Below are 19,651 nucleotides of genomic sequence, written 5' to 3' on the forward strand. Positions count from 1 at the left end.
GAACTATAGCTAATACCTATCTCATTTTTCTTCCAGTCAAGGAGTTTTGGCTAATGGAGCAACTCAAAACTTCCATTTTTATTTGGGATTTTCAAAGTCTGCTGAATCTTCCCAAGCTACTAAAACTCTGCACACTAGCATTTATTTGGCACAGTCTCACTATGCAGCTCAGACTCATAGTGATCTCCTGTCTCAGGCTCCTGTGCTGGGATTACAGGTGTGCACCATTATGCCCCATTTTGGTGTCCCGCATAGCACTATTTCTGGGGCCAGTATGCCATGTGGGTCCCTGAGGGGCCGAATGTGGGTCCTTGAGCTTGCCAGTACGTGCGTAGACTGCTATCTCCCCACTCCCCAGCATTTCCTCTGTTTAATGCTCTCTCACAAGAGATCTTAGTAATGCTACAAATTCAACTGGCATTGTAATTTTGGCAATTTGAGAATTAACCTCTATGTGATACTTGGGACTTAATGACAGACGAATTTATTCACCCTGTGCAGAAAGACTCTGAATTTTATTCTGTGCTTAAAGGTGAATTTCTGGCTTTCAGCTTGTCCTTTTCCCTTCATCTAATGAAATCCAATTTCCTGTCCAATGGTTTCGACCATCTTGATTCACTTTACCTTGTGACAGCGTGGTTGTAAACTTTGCCCTCAATAGGTATATGAACCTAAATAAGGCTATTACAGGCTGTATTGCTGCTTGCCACTACCTCTTACCTCACCTGGCACACAAAACAAGTCCTAGCTACCCCTAATGTAGACGTAGTGCAATAATTTCTGAAACTTGCTATGTTCATAACTCTGGAGCTATTTAAAACCTGTCTATTCATCTGAGTACAAGTAGTTACAATTCATTTTAGCTAACAAAAGGGGGGGATACTTAAAATTGTAAGGAAGATATACTTTAATAGTGAAGGAAAATCTGGATAATCAGGCCTTGCTTGAAAACAAGAAATCAGGGTTCTTTGGTCATCCTGAATTCATGAATATACTGTATGATTTTGAGACAGTAACATCAGAATGACTCAACTTCTTTCTGTGTCATTTCTGTTACAACCCAAAGTCCTGACGGGAAGGTAACTTTGCCAAGACAGTTTGTTTTACTTAAGCTTCAGCTAGGGAATGAGGCTTGGGTACTGTAATTTATAGTTCCATTAAAAACACACAGAATGGGAAGTAGTAGTTTTCCAAAAGACAAGGGATTTATCACTAAAGAGACACAATTTGGAGCAATCCAAAGCAAGGAGTGTCTATTATACCAACATTTTAAATGTTAGGAAGTAGGAAAGAACTTGCAATAAAGTAATAGCCAGGAAATCAAGAAATGTAAGATACAGCACTTGGAATGTTGCAAGATGCTGACTGGAATTGCCTGTGAGGCTGAAAAGTTCAGACAAGATGCATATTAACAGATTCAGCACTCAAAAAGTCACTGATCTTGAGTGTAGTTGAAATCAGAGTAACTCAGGAATTAAATACAAGTGACTTACTTTCATCTATTATAAACGATGCAATAAGGGTCTTAACACAGTAACATCATTTGAGAACAGAAATAATTCTTTGAATTCTCAAAATATAAATCCCTAATAACCCAAGTTTAGGCCTTTGAAAGTTGTATTTTAAAAAAATTTAAGGAATTACTGAGCTCTGAGTTTCCTCCAACAAGATCGAGCAATCTGTCAACTTTAATGGATTAGATAAAGGTGCGTATTTTTTAATCCTTCGACAAAACAGGCTCAGTATTTAGCAACTTGCCAAGGTCAAACAGTAAGCATTAACTTTATTTTTAAAATTCTTTATTTTTTAAAATAAAGTTTAAAAGTAACGTGGTAGTGTATAATATCCCAATACAGAACTGTGTAAATTTGAGGCTCATGTAATCTACACTGTTCAAGCCATTAACAGACTTTTGTATGTATGTACACATATACACATATTTTAGAATGTGTTTACATGACATCCTTTTCTATTCATAGCTTATTTCATTTAATATATCATGGCCATGTTTCCACATCCATTCACAACAAATGTAGCTTATTCAATGGATGTGTAGACTTTTTGTACAGCTAGACTATAACTTAACCAATCCTTTACTGATATTTTCTTCTATTATTTTCTACCATGTTACTTGTGCAGCAATTCAAATATTCTCAGTTGTCTTTAAAAAATTTCAGTGTAATTATGACCTTAGTTTCATGAATACTTGGACCTATCATTTCAATGTTGGTAGATACTATAAATTAGGACTCAATTTTGAGTAATAGAAACTCAACTCAAAGTAGCTTAAGCAAAAAGTGTATTTATTGTTTCACATAACTGAAAAGTCCAAGGGATATACTAGCTTCAGGCACAGCTGGATCCAGGAGCAAAAATGCTGTCATCAGGACTCAAGTCTCTCCATCTTTTGGCTCTGCTTTCTTGTGCACTGGCTTCATTTTCTGACTGGCTCATTCAATGTGGCAGACCCTGTTGGTTTGAATTTTAGTTTTTAGTCCTAGAAACTAAAGCATTTCAGTAAACAAAATCTGTTCTCCACCATAACTCAGTAAAATCCAGAGGACTGAATTACCACTGGACCAACTCATGAATCATACGAACATTGCTGAAAAAATTGATATGGTTAAGGAAAGACTTTGCTGACTGATGAGGTCTGAATGATATATGCCTACTCACAAAACCCAAGATTGGGTTAGATGGTCCAAACCACATTAACTGAAAATAGAAGTGATGGTTCCAGGGTACATCAGGGAGTTAAAACGGGATGGATGCTGGACAATCAAAAACAGTGTATGTCCAGAACAAACCAGAGACTGAAAAAGCTTAACTTCTGCTCATAAAAGTAATTATAGTTACAGCTGGCTCCTCAGTAATGGAATTCTAAAAATAGCCATGAGTATAAATTTGTCTTGTCTTCAGAAAGCCTACAGTTCATGAGTGGAACAATCATGTCCAATAGGGTACTTTGGATGATACTATAGAATTTCAATGCATGCAAACTCAGGTTTTATTCCACAGCCCCACCATCTTGGTGATAAAAAGGTCAACTAGCCTTCCACTGGCAAATAGTTCTCCAAGGCTATTTGTGTCAGTGGTAACTTAAGTTCAGTGAAAAACTTCTCATATCCCTTTAAGTCTTGCAAAGTTGAAACAGTATTTGTTTGTATTGATGAATCCACTGGTGTTACTGCAGGAGTAGACTCTTTCAATCTGCTACACTCTTTCCAGATGTGGTAGGAGAGGTCCCAGGTGCTATAAATGAGCAAACATAGAATCTTAACTATTTAAAAAAATAAATGAATGAACTGGTTGGTCAAGGTGTATGCAACTGGTATTTTCTGTTGTGACAATAAGTCCTTGGTGAGGTGACATACAAGCTAATTTCTATTGAGAAATCCATGGTGAAATTCAGCACGAGATAAGCTGAAACTGGCTGGTGTCTTCTCAAGGTCAGCAGTTGCTTGCAGTAAGTCACACGAGGCAGTTAACAGCTCAGACAGGTAAACTGACAAGAGTAACTCCAGCAGGGCCAGTCAAATCAATAACCAGGATATCACCTGGAAGAACCGGCAGACTAATGAATGAATCTATAAATTAAGTTTTGCCCTGGGTATTCGAGTTATTTCATAGGGCTTATGCCAGATGTAATTTTCTAATTTCAAGGGACAAGCCAGATATAGGGCTTTTTCTGCTCATCTGCCCAAGAACAAGCATCTCAGGAGAAAGCCATATCCTTAGTCCAGACTTGAGGTTCTGTTCAGAAGTCTATCCTACATCTGAGAATAAAAGGGTGGCAGAGCCAGGTTTGTTGACGTTGGCCCTACGTTCTTTGGCTATCAATTCTTCATCTTCTGTAATTTAGCACATCTCTGAGAACTCCTACAATCAAGTCATGGCTTCAGATTGGCTGAAATGACACAATGAAAGACCAGGGTAAAATCTGAAGCATGGAGACTGCAGGCAATTTCCTGTGTTTAAGTTGTAGGCTCTTCCCAATCACCAAGTTTTTACGCACAGTACATGTAAGACTCCTGCACAGATTACCCTCATCTCAACTCAGTATACAAGATCAGAAGGAATTACTGGCAGTGTAGATCGTCTTTTTCTGCAAAGCACATACAGGAAAAAGCAGAGAAGAAAAAAAAAAGCTGACAATTTCAAGGAAGCAGAAATGTGAGCTTGTAGATAATTTCTTCTTTATGAATTATAGTTGTGTATTCAAGCAAAATAATCTAGATTTTAATTTGCTGAGGTTGAGTCAAAAGCAATTGGATCTAAGCCTTGATTGTATGTAAACCAAGTTATGCAATCAGATTAGTCTGAGGACAAGGGAAAGGATATGAAGAAATCATTTCCAACATTTAACCAGTACATTCAAAATAAAAGCTGAAGATGGCCGACCCTTAAATTAACTTTGAAGGAATGAAATTTTCTTAGGACATAAGTTGGCATATCCCTGTACCTCAGGAATTAAACTCTTCTTACAGAAACAAATTCTTAATGTCTAAGAGTATCTCACAGCAAGAAATGAAGCCAACCACACTGAATCAACATAAATGACAATACTGAAACAGATGTGATTGCGTTTAAATATCCACAAAGACAGAAGCTCTTCAGTCTACTGGTAAAATCTTTAGCTGCCATCTTTAGTGTTTTTTTTTTAAGTTAATCTACATTTCCAGCAAAATGTAGATAATATACCATTTTAAGTCATCATAAAGTAAGTTACGATATCCTGGTCAAAGGGCCTGGGTCCAACTATCCCTACCATATGCTGGTACCAGGTGTTAAGTCATGTTAAAAGTGTCTCTTACTGGCTAGAAAAATTTTTTCAAATGACTATGTAAATCACACAAGAAAGGATGCTCAAAAATTATGTCTTGAAGATCAGCTGTCATAAGTAAAGATGAGTAGACAGTAATTATGGGGAATCAGCAAATAAGCCAGTGAAGAAATTGTTTTGGGATTTTATTTTTAAAGGTTAACTCATTGATCCTCAGAACAGTCAAATGAATAAAAACCAAGGAAGAGAATAATGTAGTGTAACTAGGTTGAGTCACACAGTGATTTGTAGTTTAAGATGAAGAATGACAATCAGGTACTTAGAAAATGTTGCCAGTATCTGAATTCTGCTTCTGTAGTTAATGACTGTTTAACATGAAGTAGAGTACCATGGCTAATGATGAGAGGTCTAATGAAGTTGGTATAAGATGGCCTCAGTGAGGCATGTTTCCAGCTTGCAGGCAATTCACGTATCCAAGAAGAGTTCAAGACTTCAGTCATATACTTCAAGTACCGCTAATGTGTTTCGTATTTGTGAATGATGCTTAGTAGGGTTTGTCAGTGTAGAGTGTATATAAATTGCAGACTATATCCAATTCCAGGATTCACTGTAAGTTCATCTGGATTATAGGCTAGTAATAAAAGGTTCACTTGTCACCACTTTCAGTCCATATGAACATTCTGGGGGCCAAAGACATGCCAAATGGTTCTAAGTCTGCACACAGTAAATATTTATAAGAATATTCAGTATCAGTTGAATATGGACTATACTGAATGGAGATACAGAAAAGATCAGAAAGCCATTCAGGTCAAACATGTTGTATAGGGCAGTGGTTCTCAAATTGTTCTGCAGTTTTGTACGCTGTAAAGAAGTCCCTTTAGGTGTCAGCATGGTGGCAAAGGAAGATGCTTGTGGCAGGCTGCAGACCCCCACTCTTGCTTCACTTCATCCAGAGCACCTTCACTTTTACTCTGGGCTTCCACATAGTTTTCATTCAAATGGCTTCATGGCCACAAAGCCTTTGGAAAACAAATGATCTAAGAGTAAGTTGTTCACAAAATGCTGAAATAGAAAAAATATGTCACAGAAACCATAAACTGGGTGAACAAAGCCTGTAGTAAGCTAAGGTATCTTCCTGTTCATTCTTTCGTTAAGGAGGACCATATTAAAGGGTAATGGAGCTAAAACTCATGTCTAATATAAACTCCAACTGCCTGAAGTTAGTTTATAAACCATTGCCAGAGGATAAGACTATTGGTTTTAAGTTGCAATAGCTGTGAGGCTTTTGCATATAGTTGCAAAACACATCACATCTTTGTAAACAGTGTTTCAAGAAGTCCATGATGGCTAGATGACTTCTCTTAAGCAATAAGATCTCAAAAGACCACAATGCAAATTCTAAACAAAGTACTCTCTCCTTATTTCTTCCTCCTTCCCCTTTCCTCTATTTCCCTTTTCAATCTCCTTACCCATGATGCAATCCCTTAAAAAAATGTTTTATACCATGATTCTAACAAATATACTGCTAAATGTTATGGAACTCACCCTTTGGGGAGGGGACACAACATTCTCCCATTATCCTCCCCATGTAGTTCCGTATTTATTCTAAAAGCTCTTTTGCTAAAAAAATTAATGATCAAGATGTAGTACTGAGATGATAGGGACAAACGATTTTAAGCAGTTAATGACAAGGTATGAAAAAGGCAAGTTTCAAAGACACTGTGTTATAGGGTCTCCAGGCCAACCTGTTGATAGTCAGGAAACACTATACTATTCAACAGTAGTTTCCCATTCTATTAAAAAGAATGCTACCAAAAATTACATTGTCTTTAAATTAAGACACAGTGGGCTAAGATACAGAGGTCTTTACTGCAAATCTTTTGGAAAACTTTAACATCTCACAATGCATTGTGGGCTAGGGATAAGGGAAACATCTTACAGTATTTTACCACCTTACTGCATATTAGAAACTCTCCACCTGACAGGTATACATTATTTTAAAAAAAAGATGGCTCATTTTGTGTAAATATTAGTTTGGGGGCAGAAGACTACAGGTAATCTTTCAGCATTCATGAGTTTCTTAAGACACAAAGGGGATGTCAGGGCTTTCTTGGGAAAACCATGAAAATGGACAAAAAGATCTAAAAGCGGCTTGTTTCATATTAGGTAGCCTTATTATCTAATGAACACCTGCCATTTTGATCAGACAATTTATCATCATGAAGATCTTTTGTTCTCACACCTTTGGGATACTGCCATGTATTACACTTACAACATCCTGCCTAATGGGGGTACTGGCAAGGAAGTTAGAATCTTTTGGAATTTCCAATCTCATTTTAACACTGAAGATAAATGCTAAGTTAACACCAAACATGATACTGGATCAGAAGCCAAAAGGCCTGGCTTTTACCACTTTGTAGCCTATATCTTGGATAACTTAAATTTTTGTTCCCTCATTCAAAAAGGAATGTTAATGTATTTTGATAACTGAGATAAACATAAGAAAAGTGCTTTGAAACTGTAAAGTGCTATATAAACAGAGGGAATTACCATATAGGTTTTATCTTGATGTGTTAAGAGAGGCCTTTTCTGGAATCTGACTGGAGCCTTGTGAGATGCTGTTAAGCAAGGAATTTCTTGGCAGAATTGCTTACATCTGTGTGAAAAGTTCTGGTTCCTGAGTAATCCCAAAGAAGATGCTATGAGGAATTCACTGTGCCGTGGTTTTGATCCCAATAGGTCTCATTCAGTAGGCTACTACAGATTTTAAGTAGAAAAACAGCATGGTCCAGGGATCTTCATGGGATCCTAGATAGTTCATGAACTCTAATCATTTGAGATTGTGGGGTATGGTCCAATGCTGTTCTCAGAGAGATGTTTGTTGTCTTTCTTTGGACAGCGTTGATAAATAAAAATCCCCTGGTCCAAGTTTTTTATATGTCTCTGAAGACTTTGAAGAAATGAAATGCACACTTATGGAATAAACTGGGCCTTTGTTGTGACAAAATAGCTTTAGCTATTTGGCTTGAGGACTCTGCAATTATAACGGGCTGTGCTGAATCTGGGCAGAACAGAACTGGCGTGGAGGTCAAGGCCACATCATCACTACTGAATGACTCTTGGGTCACAGTGGTCCACTGGAATGGTGTCTTCTTCAGTAGTAAGTTGGTAGGAATCACCATGAGCAAAAATCCAAGTACCAGATGTGTAGCCTGATGGACCAGCAGAAGCAAGGTGGTCAGAAGGTCCAGTTGAACACTCAGCAATCAGGAGGCACCGGACTAGAAGGGGGAGGGACAAAATAGGTGAGATAACAAATGCATGGAATTACAAACAGGATTCTAATACTGGGATTTGTCTGTAATAAGCACATCAATTGCCTTATAGGTACTAATTCTTGGTAAGCCTGGGTTAGAGGCTATAGATGATCAGTGGGGAGGAGAATAAACCAAAACCACAAAAGCCTGATTAATAATTGCTAATAAGAACAGAAGAACTGTCTGAGGGATGTACCAAACAGGCACTGCCCTAAGGCTCGTATTTTGGGCTAATAACTTGATTATTTAGGCAGGCGGGCACTAGTTGATGGGTAAGTGGCTCCACAGGTGGCTCAAAAGAAGGTGAGATTTTTAAGTTCATATGCCAAACAGAAAGCAAGAAATAGTACCCTTCTTTTTCCATTCCTCAGAATGTCTTAGGAGCATCATTTTAAGTTGTCCTTTTAAACTAAGTATGAATTGTTTTGCTCAATATTTGGTATGTAGCAGGTACTTATAAACAGTTGCTAAAATAAAAGTTCTTTCACTTTACAAGCTTCTATATTGAATAAGAAAATAAGGCTTTCCTTTCTTAAGTATGTAAAATAGCCCATTCAATGTATCAATTCTTCTTTGTGTAAGGGCTTCTTAGATCGTAAGTTTACAATTAAAAAAGTGAAATACGCAATAAAGAAGCATGGCACGACACCAGTGATTTTCTTTAGTATCAAGAGTAATTGTAAAGTCATTTCACAGTAACTTAGCACATACTAAGGGCTAGGAAATGCCAAGTGATGAATGACATACCCCACTTTAAACTACTTTCTAAAAAATGCTTCAATAGGGGTGGTGGTATATGTGGGCACTAACAAGGCCTTCATTTTCAAGGAGCTTGCTATAGAAAATATACATAACATGTTAATATAATTAAAGAAGACATTCTGGGGATGGGGCCATAGCTCAGTGAAAGAGCATCTGCCTAGGACGCATAAGGCCTTGGGTTCAATCTTAACACTGGAAAACCAAACCAGAATATATTATCTAAAGTTAAGAGATTTATGGGAAGGAGAGCTTCTGAGTTGGATACTGAGGAAGTGGTAGAGATGTGACAGATAAAGGACCAGAGAATGGCATTTCCAGAATAGTACATACAGTATGAGAAATGCAGAAATGGTGGTTAAGACATTTTGAAAAATGGCAAGTACCATAATTCACTTTCGATGGAGTTTTGTCTTATTGAGGGTCTGGGCAGAAACGCAGGTCTTCCAATTCTCAGTAACAGCACTGGTGGTTAATGCTTGCTCAATTGTTGCCTCTTTTCTTACAGCAAGATCAACAGTTCCAAATGTATTTAAAAAAAACAAAATTAACCTCCACAGTTCCTGCCACATCCTGACAAGCTCTTCTAGGCTGCAGGTCCAGTTCTTGGAAATCTGGAGTCCATGGCTGTGGTTACACTGAAAAGTAACTGCTTCAATGATTGCAGAACATTGTAGCAAAACCTTCTCAACCTCCAATCCTGGACATTTCACGTTTTGTCACAGAATTTCAAGCTTTGAGTTCCAGTTGCTTTTTTCCTTTCTCTGGAGAAAAGCCTCTTATCACCAGTCTTAAAAAGTCTTTTGAGGTACATCCAGATTTAATTATAAAAGAGCTAAAGAACACATTTTTCTCCAAAACAGTCATTTCTCTGGAAGAGAAATCATTTGTCTCTGCACTTTAGGTAAAGGGAATAGTCAAATTTCCCCCCAGATATTTGAAGGAAATAGAACTGGTTAACATCTAGCGAGACAAACTACACTTAACTGTGTTTGTAGTCACTTGCCTAGAGCTGTACCACTTGGTAAGCACCACTCCACAAAATGAAAATGTTTGAAATCCAACTGTTCAAACATTTTTATAGTGTTTGCTGGACAACGGTCTCAAATTTTTTAAGAGCAGCTGACAATAACGAAACAAAATGGCATTTTGGCCTTCTCAGTATCACAGTTGCAAGCAATTAGAATGCAAAGCAGGCCAGGCAAAAAGGTTGGGATCATTTCCAAACCTACTGATTTTGAGGTTCAGCAGGTGTCCTAACAAAAATTTGGAGGAGAATATTAACTTTGAATCAGTAAGGAAAAACCATGAAACATCTTTAGGAATTCCACGTGTGGTTCAGTCTGTTTCAATGAGCCCACTTGTTAAAAATTCACCTGCTCCATTAATTAGCTAAGCTTGGCACCATCATTTAAAAATAAGCCTGTTCACCATCAACCACACAAAATGAGGGAACACAAAATAGAATCAAGTATAGGATGACAACCACAGTCATGGAAAATGATAAAAGTCAAAAAGGTAGTCAGGCACCAGCATAAGCAGCAGAAATCAAGAATTCCTGGGCCAAACACTGAATTCACTTCTTCGTTTTACTGACTACATCCACTTTTAATTCTAGCTGCTTTACATTGGGTGCCACTGTACCATATGTATCAGCCACCCTTCAGGCACCCCATGGTGAAAGGAAAGGGTTCAAAAGAGAGGCCAAGCAGGGGAGTATTGTTATCCCAAATATCCATTATACATAGGAAACAGCTCACATATACCAGGGACTCAAAAGGGGGCTTCAAATTGATTGTGAAGGGTCCCAAATGACATCTAGGCCTCAGTTTCCTCTCTGTGATATATAAAAACTGTCATCAAACTCTTCTGGGTCACAGTCCCTTTTAAAAACTTGATAACAATGGATCATCAGCTGCTTAATAAGCATGTCCCCACAAATTTCTACGTACAATTCTGGGAGTCTGGGGATCTCCAACTCTAATCCAAAACTCCCAGGTTCCAAATCCAAGAGATTTGACAACCGGTAAGTTTTCTAGCAACTCAATAAACATTACAAACGATACTCATTCTTTAGGAATACAGCACTTTGTAGTTCACAAAGTGAGTTCAAACCCAAACACAAGCAGAGGAGGAAACTGAGGCGCAGACAAATTAGAGTGACTTGTCTAAGTTCAGTCGGCCAGCTGGTGGCTAGGCCCAGTAGCAAACCCAGCTCTTCCGACTCCGGGAGCTCACATCCCTACCCCGGAGCTGCTGCCAGAGCTCCCGGCCCTCTCTAAGGCGGCATAAGGAGGAAAAGGCAAAGCAGAAAGCCCACCACCAACCATCCTCCAGCCCCTTCCTGGCTCCCCAACTGGGTCCTTGCAGGCCCTGATGGGTGGCGCCAGGCCTCCAGGCCAGCCCCGGCCCCGGCCCCGGCCCCGGTCCCCCCCGCCTCCCCGGCCGCGCCAAATCCCGCCGCTGCCGCCGCCTCTCCGGGAGCGGGGCGGAGCAGCTGCCCACCGCCGCCGACCACCCGGACGACTCCTCGTCGAATCGCAAACGCATAGGCCGCCGCCCGAGTTCTGCGTACGAGAAGAAAGACGCGGCGCGAGCGCCAACGGCCACCGGGCGCTCGCCGCGGCGGCCGGGCCTGCGCCCCAAGAGCTGGATGCCAGAGCAGGAGAAAGAGCCGCCAACCGATCGCTCGATCGACCGCGCGCCCGCTCCTTCGCCCTACCAGACCGGGGAGGGGGGGAGGGCGCGCCAGGGCTTCTTCGAGTTAGGGGCCTGACTCCCCGGCGACGAGACAAGATGGCTCCCCCAGTCCGCGCTGCAGCTACCGTCCCGGCTGCGTCGCTCGGCCCGCCCCCGGTACTGTTTCTTTAAATGGCGGAGAGGGTCAGGAAGGCCGGAAGAGAGGTGCGCGCTCTCACGTGATAGGGGTGGGACTGGCCAACTAAGATCCGGTCACGTGGGTACAAACCGCCGGCCAGTCCGAAGGCGGAGTTTCAGGGCGGGGGCGGGAGAACCTATGGCTTTGTGATTGGCTGAACGAACCTTGGAGGCCTCGGGGGCTTGGGGCGTCGGGTAGTGCGCGAGGTAGCCGGGGCGGTGTGCGCCAGCGGAGACAAAGCGGCGGCACAGAATTCTTAAACGCCGAATTTCGTGTCGCAGAGTCTTGTCGTCTTAGTCAGCGCGGCGCGCGGGTGGTGACGGCGGCGGCGGCGGAGGCAGCAGCGGCGGCAGCGGGAGCGGCAGCGGCAGCGGCAACGGCAGCGGCAGCACATGGTTCCAAGAGCGCGCTGCGGTTGTTGAGTTCCAATCCCGCGGGGAGGGACAAAGGCAGCTGGGAGCTCCTGGCAACGCCCGAGTGGGTGGTTTATTTGTCTCTGCCCTCGATTTGGGGCTGTGAAACCAGCGACGAACTCCTCAGCCCGGGGAGAGGCCACGGGACCAAGGCCTGGGAAGGGCCTACGGTTGAGGTGGCTGAGTGAAGTGGGGGAGGGGCGCGGCTTGGCTGAGGTGATTTTGGCAAGTCAATTGTGAGGCTTAGTGGTGGACCATTGTGTGATAATTTGAGTCAATCCTCTTTGGAAATTGGGGCGGGGCTGCAATCCTGGTGTTTTCAGGTTTTTTTTTGGAGGGAAAAAGTCAGCACCTCTTCCGGTTGGTAAGTGGTAAAAGGAATTGGCGCCATATACTTTGCCACAGTCTACGTCTAGGGCCCATTTGAAGATCTTAGCATCATTGGTGGCGAAGACGTGAGTGCGTATTCAGTTTCGTGACAGTGTGTTTCCGGATTGGTAAAATTCTCGGTACGAAATTTAAGGCACCAAAAAGGGCTCGAAGAACCAACGTTAGGATGAAGTAATAATCGTCATTGAAATCAGTATCCCCTGTCTGCCCCAGGATCATCCACTTTCTACTTATAGTCTGAATTGAACTATCGAAACTTGACACTAAAAGTTCTTCGGCAAGTTTATGACAAAGTTCTTTCCAGGCAAGTGCTTATTCTACTGAGCTATCTCCCCGGCCTACAAAGTTTTTTCCAAAATATATCATAGAAGATTTAAAAATACTTAACGAAGAAATCCGTTCCAGTTTTGTATTGGCTAACGTGCTTTAACAATCCATAAGGAACAGAGAGACAACCTTTGGTGAAAGAAGTCTTGAAAAGTCAGTCCTACTAGGTGAAAGATTGGAGCTCTTGTTGCAGTCATGGCCTTCACATATTACAGTAGTCTGAATCGAGCCCAGCTAACCTTTGAATATCTGCACACAAATTCGTAAGTATCCTGTAGGTGCTAACGAGATCATCAGTAACTCAACCCTTGATATTAATATGATAATCCTTTCCCCAGAAAATTTTACTTTTCCACGGTTTAAGATATCGCTGGATACCAGTCTTTCGCTCAGAAATATTTATTGCTAATCCAGAAGATTCTTATTTTAGTTACTGAATCACAGTTTTTCTAGGTGCAAATTCATTTACCCAGAGTCAGCACATTATTTCAAATATTTAATAGGAATACAGGAAATTCTCTTCAAATGGGCAAAAGTTGGATTTGTTATCAACTGCCTCTATGAAAACAGCCTAGACAATTGGGTTTATGTCAGGTGTTTCTAACAAGAAAAGGAAGACAACAACATTTGAGTAACAACTTACAAGAAGAAAAAAATACTTTCCAGCAAACAGTTGGCTTTATCTTTCTTGGAAATGCGTACCTGTATCCAGTGTAGTTTGTGCAGGAAGTGACAAATTGTTTAAATTCTTGATTTAGATAAGTCTTGCCCTGAATTGTGTGCAACTCCAGAAATACAGTGTTACCATCGCTCCAATTTGATCTGGAATGTTTTAGAATTCTTAAACCCACTCTGACATCCAGTGGGGTCAAAACTACTTCAGTGTTTTTAATACATTCATCTGCTACTTTTGAGATACAGGTAAGTATTCTACCATTTTAGTACTTAGACAATAGGTAATGAATAACTTTAGTGGTCCAGAGTTGGCAGAGCATAGGCTTCAGTTATCCAATATTACAGAGAATTTTTAGCCTTTTGTGGAAAGGACAGGTGTTACAATTTCTTAGAGGATGTAATTTTTTAATATTTTCTAGTCAAATAATTTGCCAAATTCTGTACTTTTGTTGTTTTGTTTTAAGAAAGCTTTTTATTGACCCAAAATATTTTAGAGAAGGTACCATACATATAAGTTGACTAGGTGAATTCTTACACTTACTGGTTAATTTGTAAGGAACATAAATGAAGTAACTGATCCTAGCCTTGGGCAAAAATCTTCAATATCCTTTTTAAATATTTTATTGATCATGTTAAGAACTAGCAGGTAACTAGGGATACAGCTCAGTGGCATAAGCGCTTGCCTAGCAAGCACAAGGTCCTGAGTTCAATCCGTGGTACCGCAAAAAAAAAAAAAAAAAAAAAAAAAAAAAAATCTAGAAGGTGAAGGCCACTTAGATGTTCATGTATATCATGTTCATTAAATGGCTGAGTTGAAAGTTTTGGAATAAGACAAATTTGGAATTGCAGATTCTTGGAAGACCACAATCTAGATTTCAGAATCCGGTTTCTTGTTTTCACTTAGTCAAAGATTACTCAGTAATAAAGTAGTAACAATCATTGTTTCATGGCAGTTACTGTTTCAAACTGTCTACAGTAATCTTGAAAGCAAACCTGTGGGCTAAGAATTATTCTTTTACATTTGAGGAAGACAAGTCTTGAAGTGATTGGTAGTGATTATACAGCTGCTGAATGGCAGCCAGTATTTAAAAAAGTCGTTCGGTCACTGTGTTTAGTGCTTTAATCATATGGCAGTACTGACTGATCAGTTTTACATTCAAGGGCCTGTTTTCTTATCTAAGTCAAGTTGTTTTTTTTTTTTTTTTTTTATTCTAAGGATTCTTTAATTTTAGTTTATCTCATTGAATCTCCTGCTTTGAGGATTATGGGATTGTTCTCTCGTTCTCTTCTCCCTCTTATTTTGTGCTTCATTGACAGTAATTGATTTCACTCCTCCTATTTTGTAGTTTAACAGTAGGTGGACAGTGCCATGGTAAAGAAGCAAATCTCAGTTAAGCCATTTGTTTTAAGGTGATGGAGAATTTTCTGTGAATGTTTCTTACTCATTGATTTGGAAGTAGTTGTTCACTTGCATTTCCAAGGGTTGGCAGATCATTTTGAAACCCTCTTCTCTTCTTTCTTTCTTCCTTTCTTCCTTTTTTTCTCTTTCTGACAGTTGTCTCACTATATAAATCGGACAGGCCTTGAACTAATGCCAGGCTTTGTGCCTCATCCTCCTGAGTGCTGGGATTACAGTCATTGGTCTCTGAAATTTCTTAATCTGAACCACAGCTCTTACCTTTGAGGTTCTGCTTCTGAGTGCTCTGTCCTTCCAGAAGAAAGTATGAATGCTAAAACACCAGGATAAATTTGAATTTGTAACGAATTTCAAGAGTCTTGACCCAAAGATTATTTTAGAGGAAACATTTTAACATTCTCACATGATATGACTTGTTATTCATAACGATAGATTAACCTTTAAGTGGTTCACTAAGTCACCTTCAGAGAAGAGAGGATTGGTCCTGTAGTTCTTTCTCCTTTGTTTAGTTTAAACACAAGACAATCCAAGGACATCTACACTGTTGCCACATTGTGAATTATGAAAGAGATAGCACTCTGCTTATTGCCAGTAAAATGTGGACTTGAAAATAACCCAGGCTAGGAAGGTGGAAATCATTGTAGTTTAGTGACAAGATTGTGCTTGAAGGCCAACCATACCTAGATTTGAGTGCTTCCTGCCTGTGAGTAAATCAACCTCTTGAGCCCTCAGTTTTCATTTATATAATACGACTAATCTGATGAGAATGTTTATGAAGGTTATATCAAATAACAAAGTTCTTAGCTTTTACATGGTATATAGGAAAGTTGAGTAGATGGTGGTTACTCTATATTAGTTTATATGAACAAAAAGTGGTAACTTGCTTTTTGATGTTAGTAGGCAGACAAATTCCTGATAAATTTTGGAGCATGTGTTAAGAGACAGTAAATTTCTTGATTTTTTTTCTCCCTGTATTACGATTTCTGGTAGTAATGATAGGTATTCTTTGGTAACATCAGCCTTAAGGTGACAGTAGGCCTGGGAGCATCTAACTTACTTTAATACTGAAAATTGCTTTTACAAGATCATGCAAGTTAGGGTTTTCACATTAGAGAAGTTTTATTCAGTTCTGGTATTAGGTAGTTGATTTTGTGACTGATGCTCTTTTCACATGCTCATCATGTCCTGGTTTGCTGTACTAAGTGATCTGAAAGCAGGATGCTTAAGTAGAAGAGTTACTTTTTGTTTTTTTATGTTTATTCATTTGATACTTTAATTTGTAATCTTGGCTGTGTAATAGTCTAAGCTGTTCATCCACATGTGAGGAACTTGTCAACTCAGAGACTTCTGTATTTTCTAGGATGTATAAATGTGTTGAAATGTAAGTTCATATGCTAAATATATTAAAAAGCTATTTGAATTTAAAATAACTGCTCAAGGATTTCCCAGCAGTTAACTGTTTTCGGTGTATACAGGAACTAGGAAAATTGTCACAGTGTGGTGGGTTTGTGAATAATCCATTGGTTTAAATTGCAGCTATTAAGTATGAAAGCAAACAAGTTAATTTAACCATGGATTTGTTGCTGGAAGTACTAAGCTGGAAAACTATTTCTCCTATGGCACAAATGAAAAGTTATGATCAGTTGAAAGCCGAAGAATTTGTTCAAAATCTTGTCTTTTTCTAGTTGATTGATCTTTCTTGGATCACATGCAAAATTTAGGTCTGCAAAGAATAATTTTTTTTGATATCTATTCATTTTGTCTCAAATACTAGGTAGTGATGAGTCTACCTCTTGAAATACTGTTTGGGAAAAATGGAATTATGCAATTGCTATGTTTTGGATAATGATTTTAAATATTTAGAACTGACTTTGACATCTGGAAGATCCATTATTAATCTGTTTGAGGTCTAAGAAGAAAATTCTGAGTATTACCTCTTTCATGCTATGAATGATCATCACAAAAATACCTCCTTGCCCCTTTGAGATTGGCTTACTGAATTCTAAATGTCTCATTTCCGAGCTGGGTGTGATGACACATGTGTAATCTTAGCTGGAAGGTTGAGGCAGTATGGATCAAAAGTTTAGGCCCAATGTGGGTAACATGTGAAACTATCTTATAAAAACAGAAAACAAAACAAAAGGTCTTGGGATGTTCCTTGGTATGAAGTACAAGGGCCTTAGGATCAATACTCAATATCTCCCCTAGCCAGTCTCATTTTTTATGTAAAGTAATTAGAAATATAGATTACAGAGATAGTTATTTGTGTTTGTATTTTTTTTTTTTTTAATTTTCTTGTCTTAGTGACAGAGGGAGTCAGAAAGTTTTTCTGTTAATTCCTACTCTTCTCACTACCAAAGTACAAAAACTACATCCTTTAATTCTAAAGTTACAAATGGTAGTCTTTTTTTTTTTTTAAGCCAGGATCTCAGTATGTAGTTCATATGTATTTCAGGATGGCCTTGAATTTAACTCGTGATCTTCATCTCCTGGGATTATAGGCATGCGCCACCATGCCCTGCAAACAGTAGTCTTTATTCTTAATATGCTTGAGTTTTTGTTTTTTCTAGGGGGGTATATGTTTGAGAGTTGTTGACTTTATGTTAAAATGGAGATTGATGTTGAAATGAGAAGTGTTGTAATAGAATTGATTAATATATAGCAAACCTTAAAATAAGTTAGAGTATAGAAAAACAGTTCACTTTCTAAATCACTTGTAAGTCAGATGACTTTGGAAGCTTGAGAACAAATGGTAAGATTCATTTTTATTTAGTGTTAGCTTAGCAAGTCACCTTAATTTTTTAGCTTTGTCCCTATTTTTTTATTTTTGCAGTACTAGGGAATTAGTACATGGGATCTTGAGCATACTAAGCAAGTACTCTTAGCATTGAGTAACATTCCTAGCCTATCATTTTTTTTAGATCATTAGACAAGATCACTAAGTTGTTGTAGCTCTCCTCTTGGGAATCTTCCAGCCTCAATCTCTTGAAGAGTTTGGATTATAGATATGTTCCATCCATCAATGCATGGTCTTCACGTTTCCATAGTGGGACGTAAAGAATATTAACTTAGCCCATACTTTAAATAATTTAAAGTGATGACTCAGTATGTATTTTTTAATAATTAAAGATCAACAATTTTGTTCTGCCATGTAAAATTAAAAATTGGCCGTTAGCCAGAAGTATTTGAGTTCTGTATTCTAGGTGAATTGGTGATAAAATATCTATGTCTCACTACGGTATGCTTCCTGGTAATGCCTTTGGATTAGCAACAGATAAATTTATTGATCTCTTGGAGGAAAAGTTCTTCCTAAAATTATGGGAGCTTGTAGTTTCATATAATTAAAAAATTGGCATTTAAATACTTATGTGGGAAAATGTATTACTGGCCAGCTATTAGAGTTTTTTATAAGCAAATATCTTAAAGTTTAAAGTTAAGTGATCAGATCTCATATGCTAGTTATGTAATACTGTTGTATTTCAATCTAAATTCTTAGAAATTTTTCACTTTGGTTATTGGCTGAAACTAAGGAGTAATTTAGGTGTTTATGAAAAATTAATGATGGTAAGGTATAAGTTAATGATTTTGTATTTTCTTTAAGTCAGCCTGGTTTTCTAGATGCTTCTGTGTGGACTTTAGTAATTTTTTGTATGACTTTTAAGATTAAAGAACGTGAATTGAGCATGGTCAGTGTATAATTCGTTAGCATTTTTGTTTACCAGTACCTGTGAAGAATTAAGAGGTTTTGTACAGTATATAAGAAACTGGTTTTGAAGAAAGGCAGTAACGATAAGCTTTGCCCTTTGAAAGTTTGGCTTGGGCTGACCAAATAGCTCAGCAGATTAAAGTGCCTGCTAGCAGGCACAGGAGCCCGGGGTTCAATCCCTGGGCCTGCTGTGCCTGCCCCACCCCAGGGCGTGCTGAGATGGCAGTTGAGACTGGATAGGTGGCACGCACCTTTAATTCCAGCTCCTGGGAGGCTGTAGACAGGTGATCACTACAAGTCCAATCTAGTAGTAAGACCCTAAACACCCTGTAGACCCTTTCCCTCAAAATACAAAGAAAAAAAAAGAAATTTTGGCTAAAAACTGAACTTTATACACATTCAACCAAGGAATCCAAGACCTTTTTGTCATTCTTAGATAAGAATCTACTATAATGGCCTAGGAATGCTTGTAAAGTTGACCTTTTCAAGGAGGGGAATCAGTAGTTATCTTCTTTGGCACCTGCTGAAAATTTGGTTTACACAGCTACAGTACCACATTATATAGAACTCAGTAAAGGTAACATAAACTGAATCTGGTGGTATGTGTATATGCCTGTAATCCCAGCACTCACACTCAGGAGACTGAAACAGGAACAATGTGATCAAAGCCAGTCTTGGGATAGTAAGTTTGTAATACGAGGAACCACAGCTCATTTCATCTGGTATTTTCATGTTTATCATTTCAGAGCTCATGAATTTTTATTTGGAGCTCTTGCTGAACTGGTGGATAATGCAGTACAACCAAAGCTGTATTGTGAGACTGAGAAGAAAAAAGATGATGTGAGATATGCAGAAACAGCTAGTTAAATCTCTGAAAAATAAAATACATGCTTTTTTTTTTTTGTGGAATCGGGGATTGAACTCAGGCCCTTGTGTTTGCTAGGGAAGTGCTTATTCCACTGAGCCATCTCCCGGGCCCAAATATA

At 39.1% G+C, this 19,651-nt stretch overlaps 1 protein-coding gene and 1 long non-coding RNA gene across 6 annotated transcripts in view; one reads left to right on the top strand and one right to left on the bottom strand.

The window, feature by feature from the left end:
* Positions 1-2,281: 2,281 nt before the first annotated feature.
* LOC111813828 lies at positions 2,282-11,572 on the bottom strand. 2 transcript variants are annotated; one of them, XR_002818986.1, is made up of 3 exons: positions 9,246-11,572; positions 7,334-8,064; positions 2,282-5,802 (listed from the first exon to the last, which is right to left on the bottom strand). It is a non-coding gene; the product is annotated as an uncharacterized LOC111813828 (long non-coding RNA). The 2 variants fall into 2 exon arrangements; XR_002818985.1 differs by having other exon boundaries at positions 2,282-5,845.
* A 238-nt stretch (positions 11,573-11,810) lies between these two features.
* Morc2 (MORC family CW-type zinc finger 2) overlaps positions 11,811-19,651 on the top strand; it is an 83,562-nt gene continuing 75,721 nt past the window's right edge. For 2 of the 4 annotated variants that reach the window (XM_023705808.1, XM_023705809.1), the window contains exon 1: positions 11,811-13,130. In XM_023705808.1, coding sequence (XP_023561576.1) covers positions 13,063-13,130 — 68 coding nt within the window. In that variant the 5' untranslated portion in view covers positions 11,811-13,062. The remainder of the gene's footprint in view (positions 13,131-19,651) is intronic. The other 2 variants (XM_012512559.2, XM_004645521.2) reach the window with 2 other exon arrangements.

The sequence above is a fragment of the Octodon degus genome, unplaced genomic scaffold (assembly GCF_000260255.1).
Source record: "Octodon degus isolate 3935 unplaced genomic scaffold, OctDeg1.0 scaffold00230, whole genome shotgun sequence".
NCBI classification, from domain to species: domain Eukaryota; kingdom Metazoa; phylum Chordata; class Mammalia; order Rodentia; family Octodontidae; genus Octodon; species Octodon degus.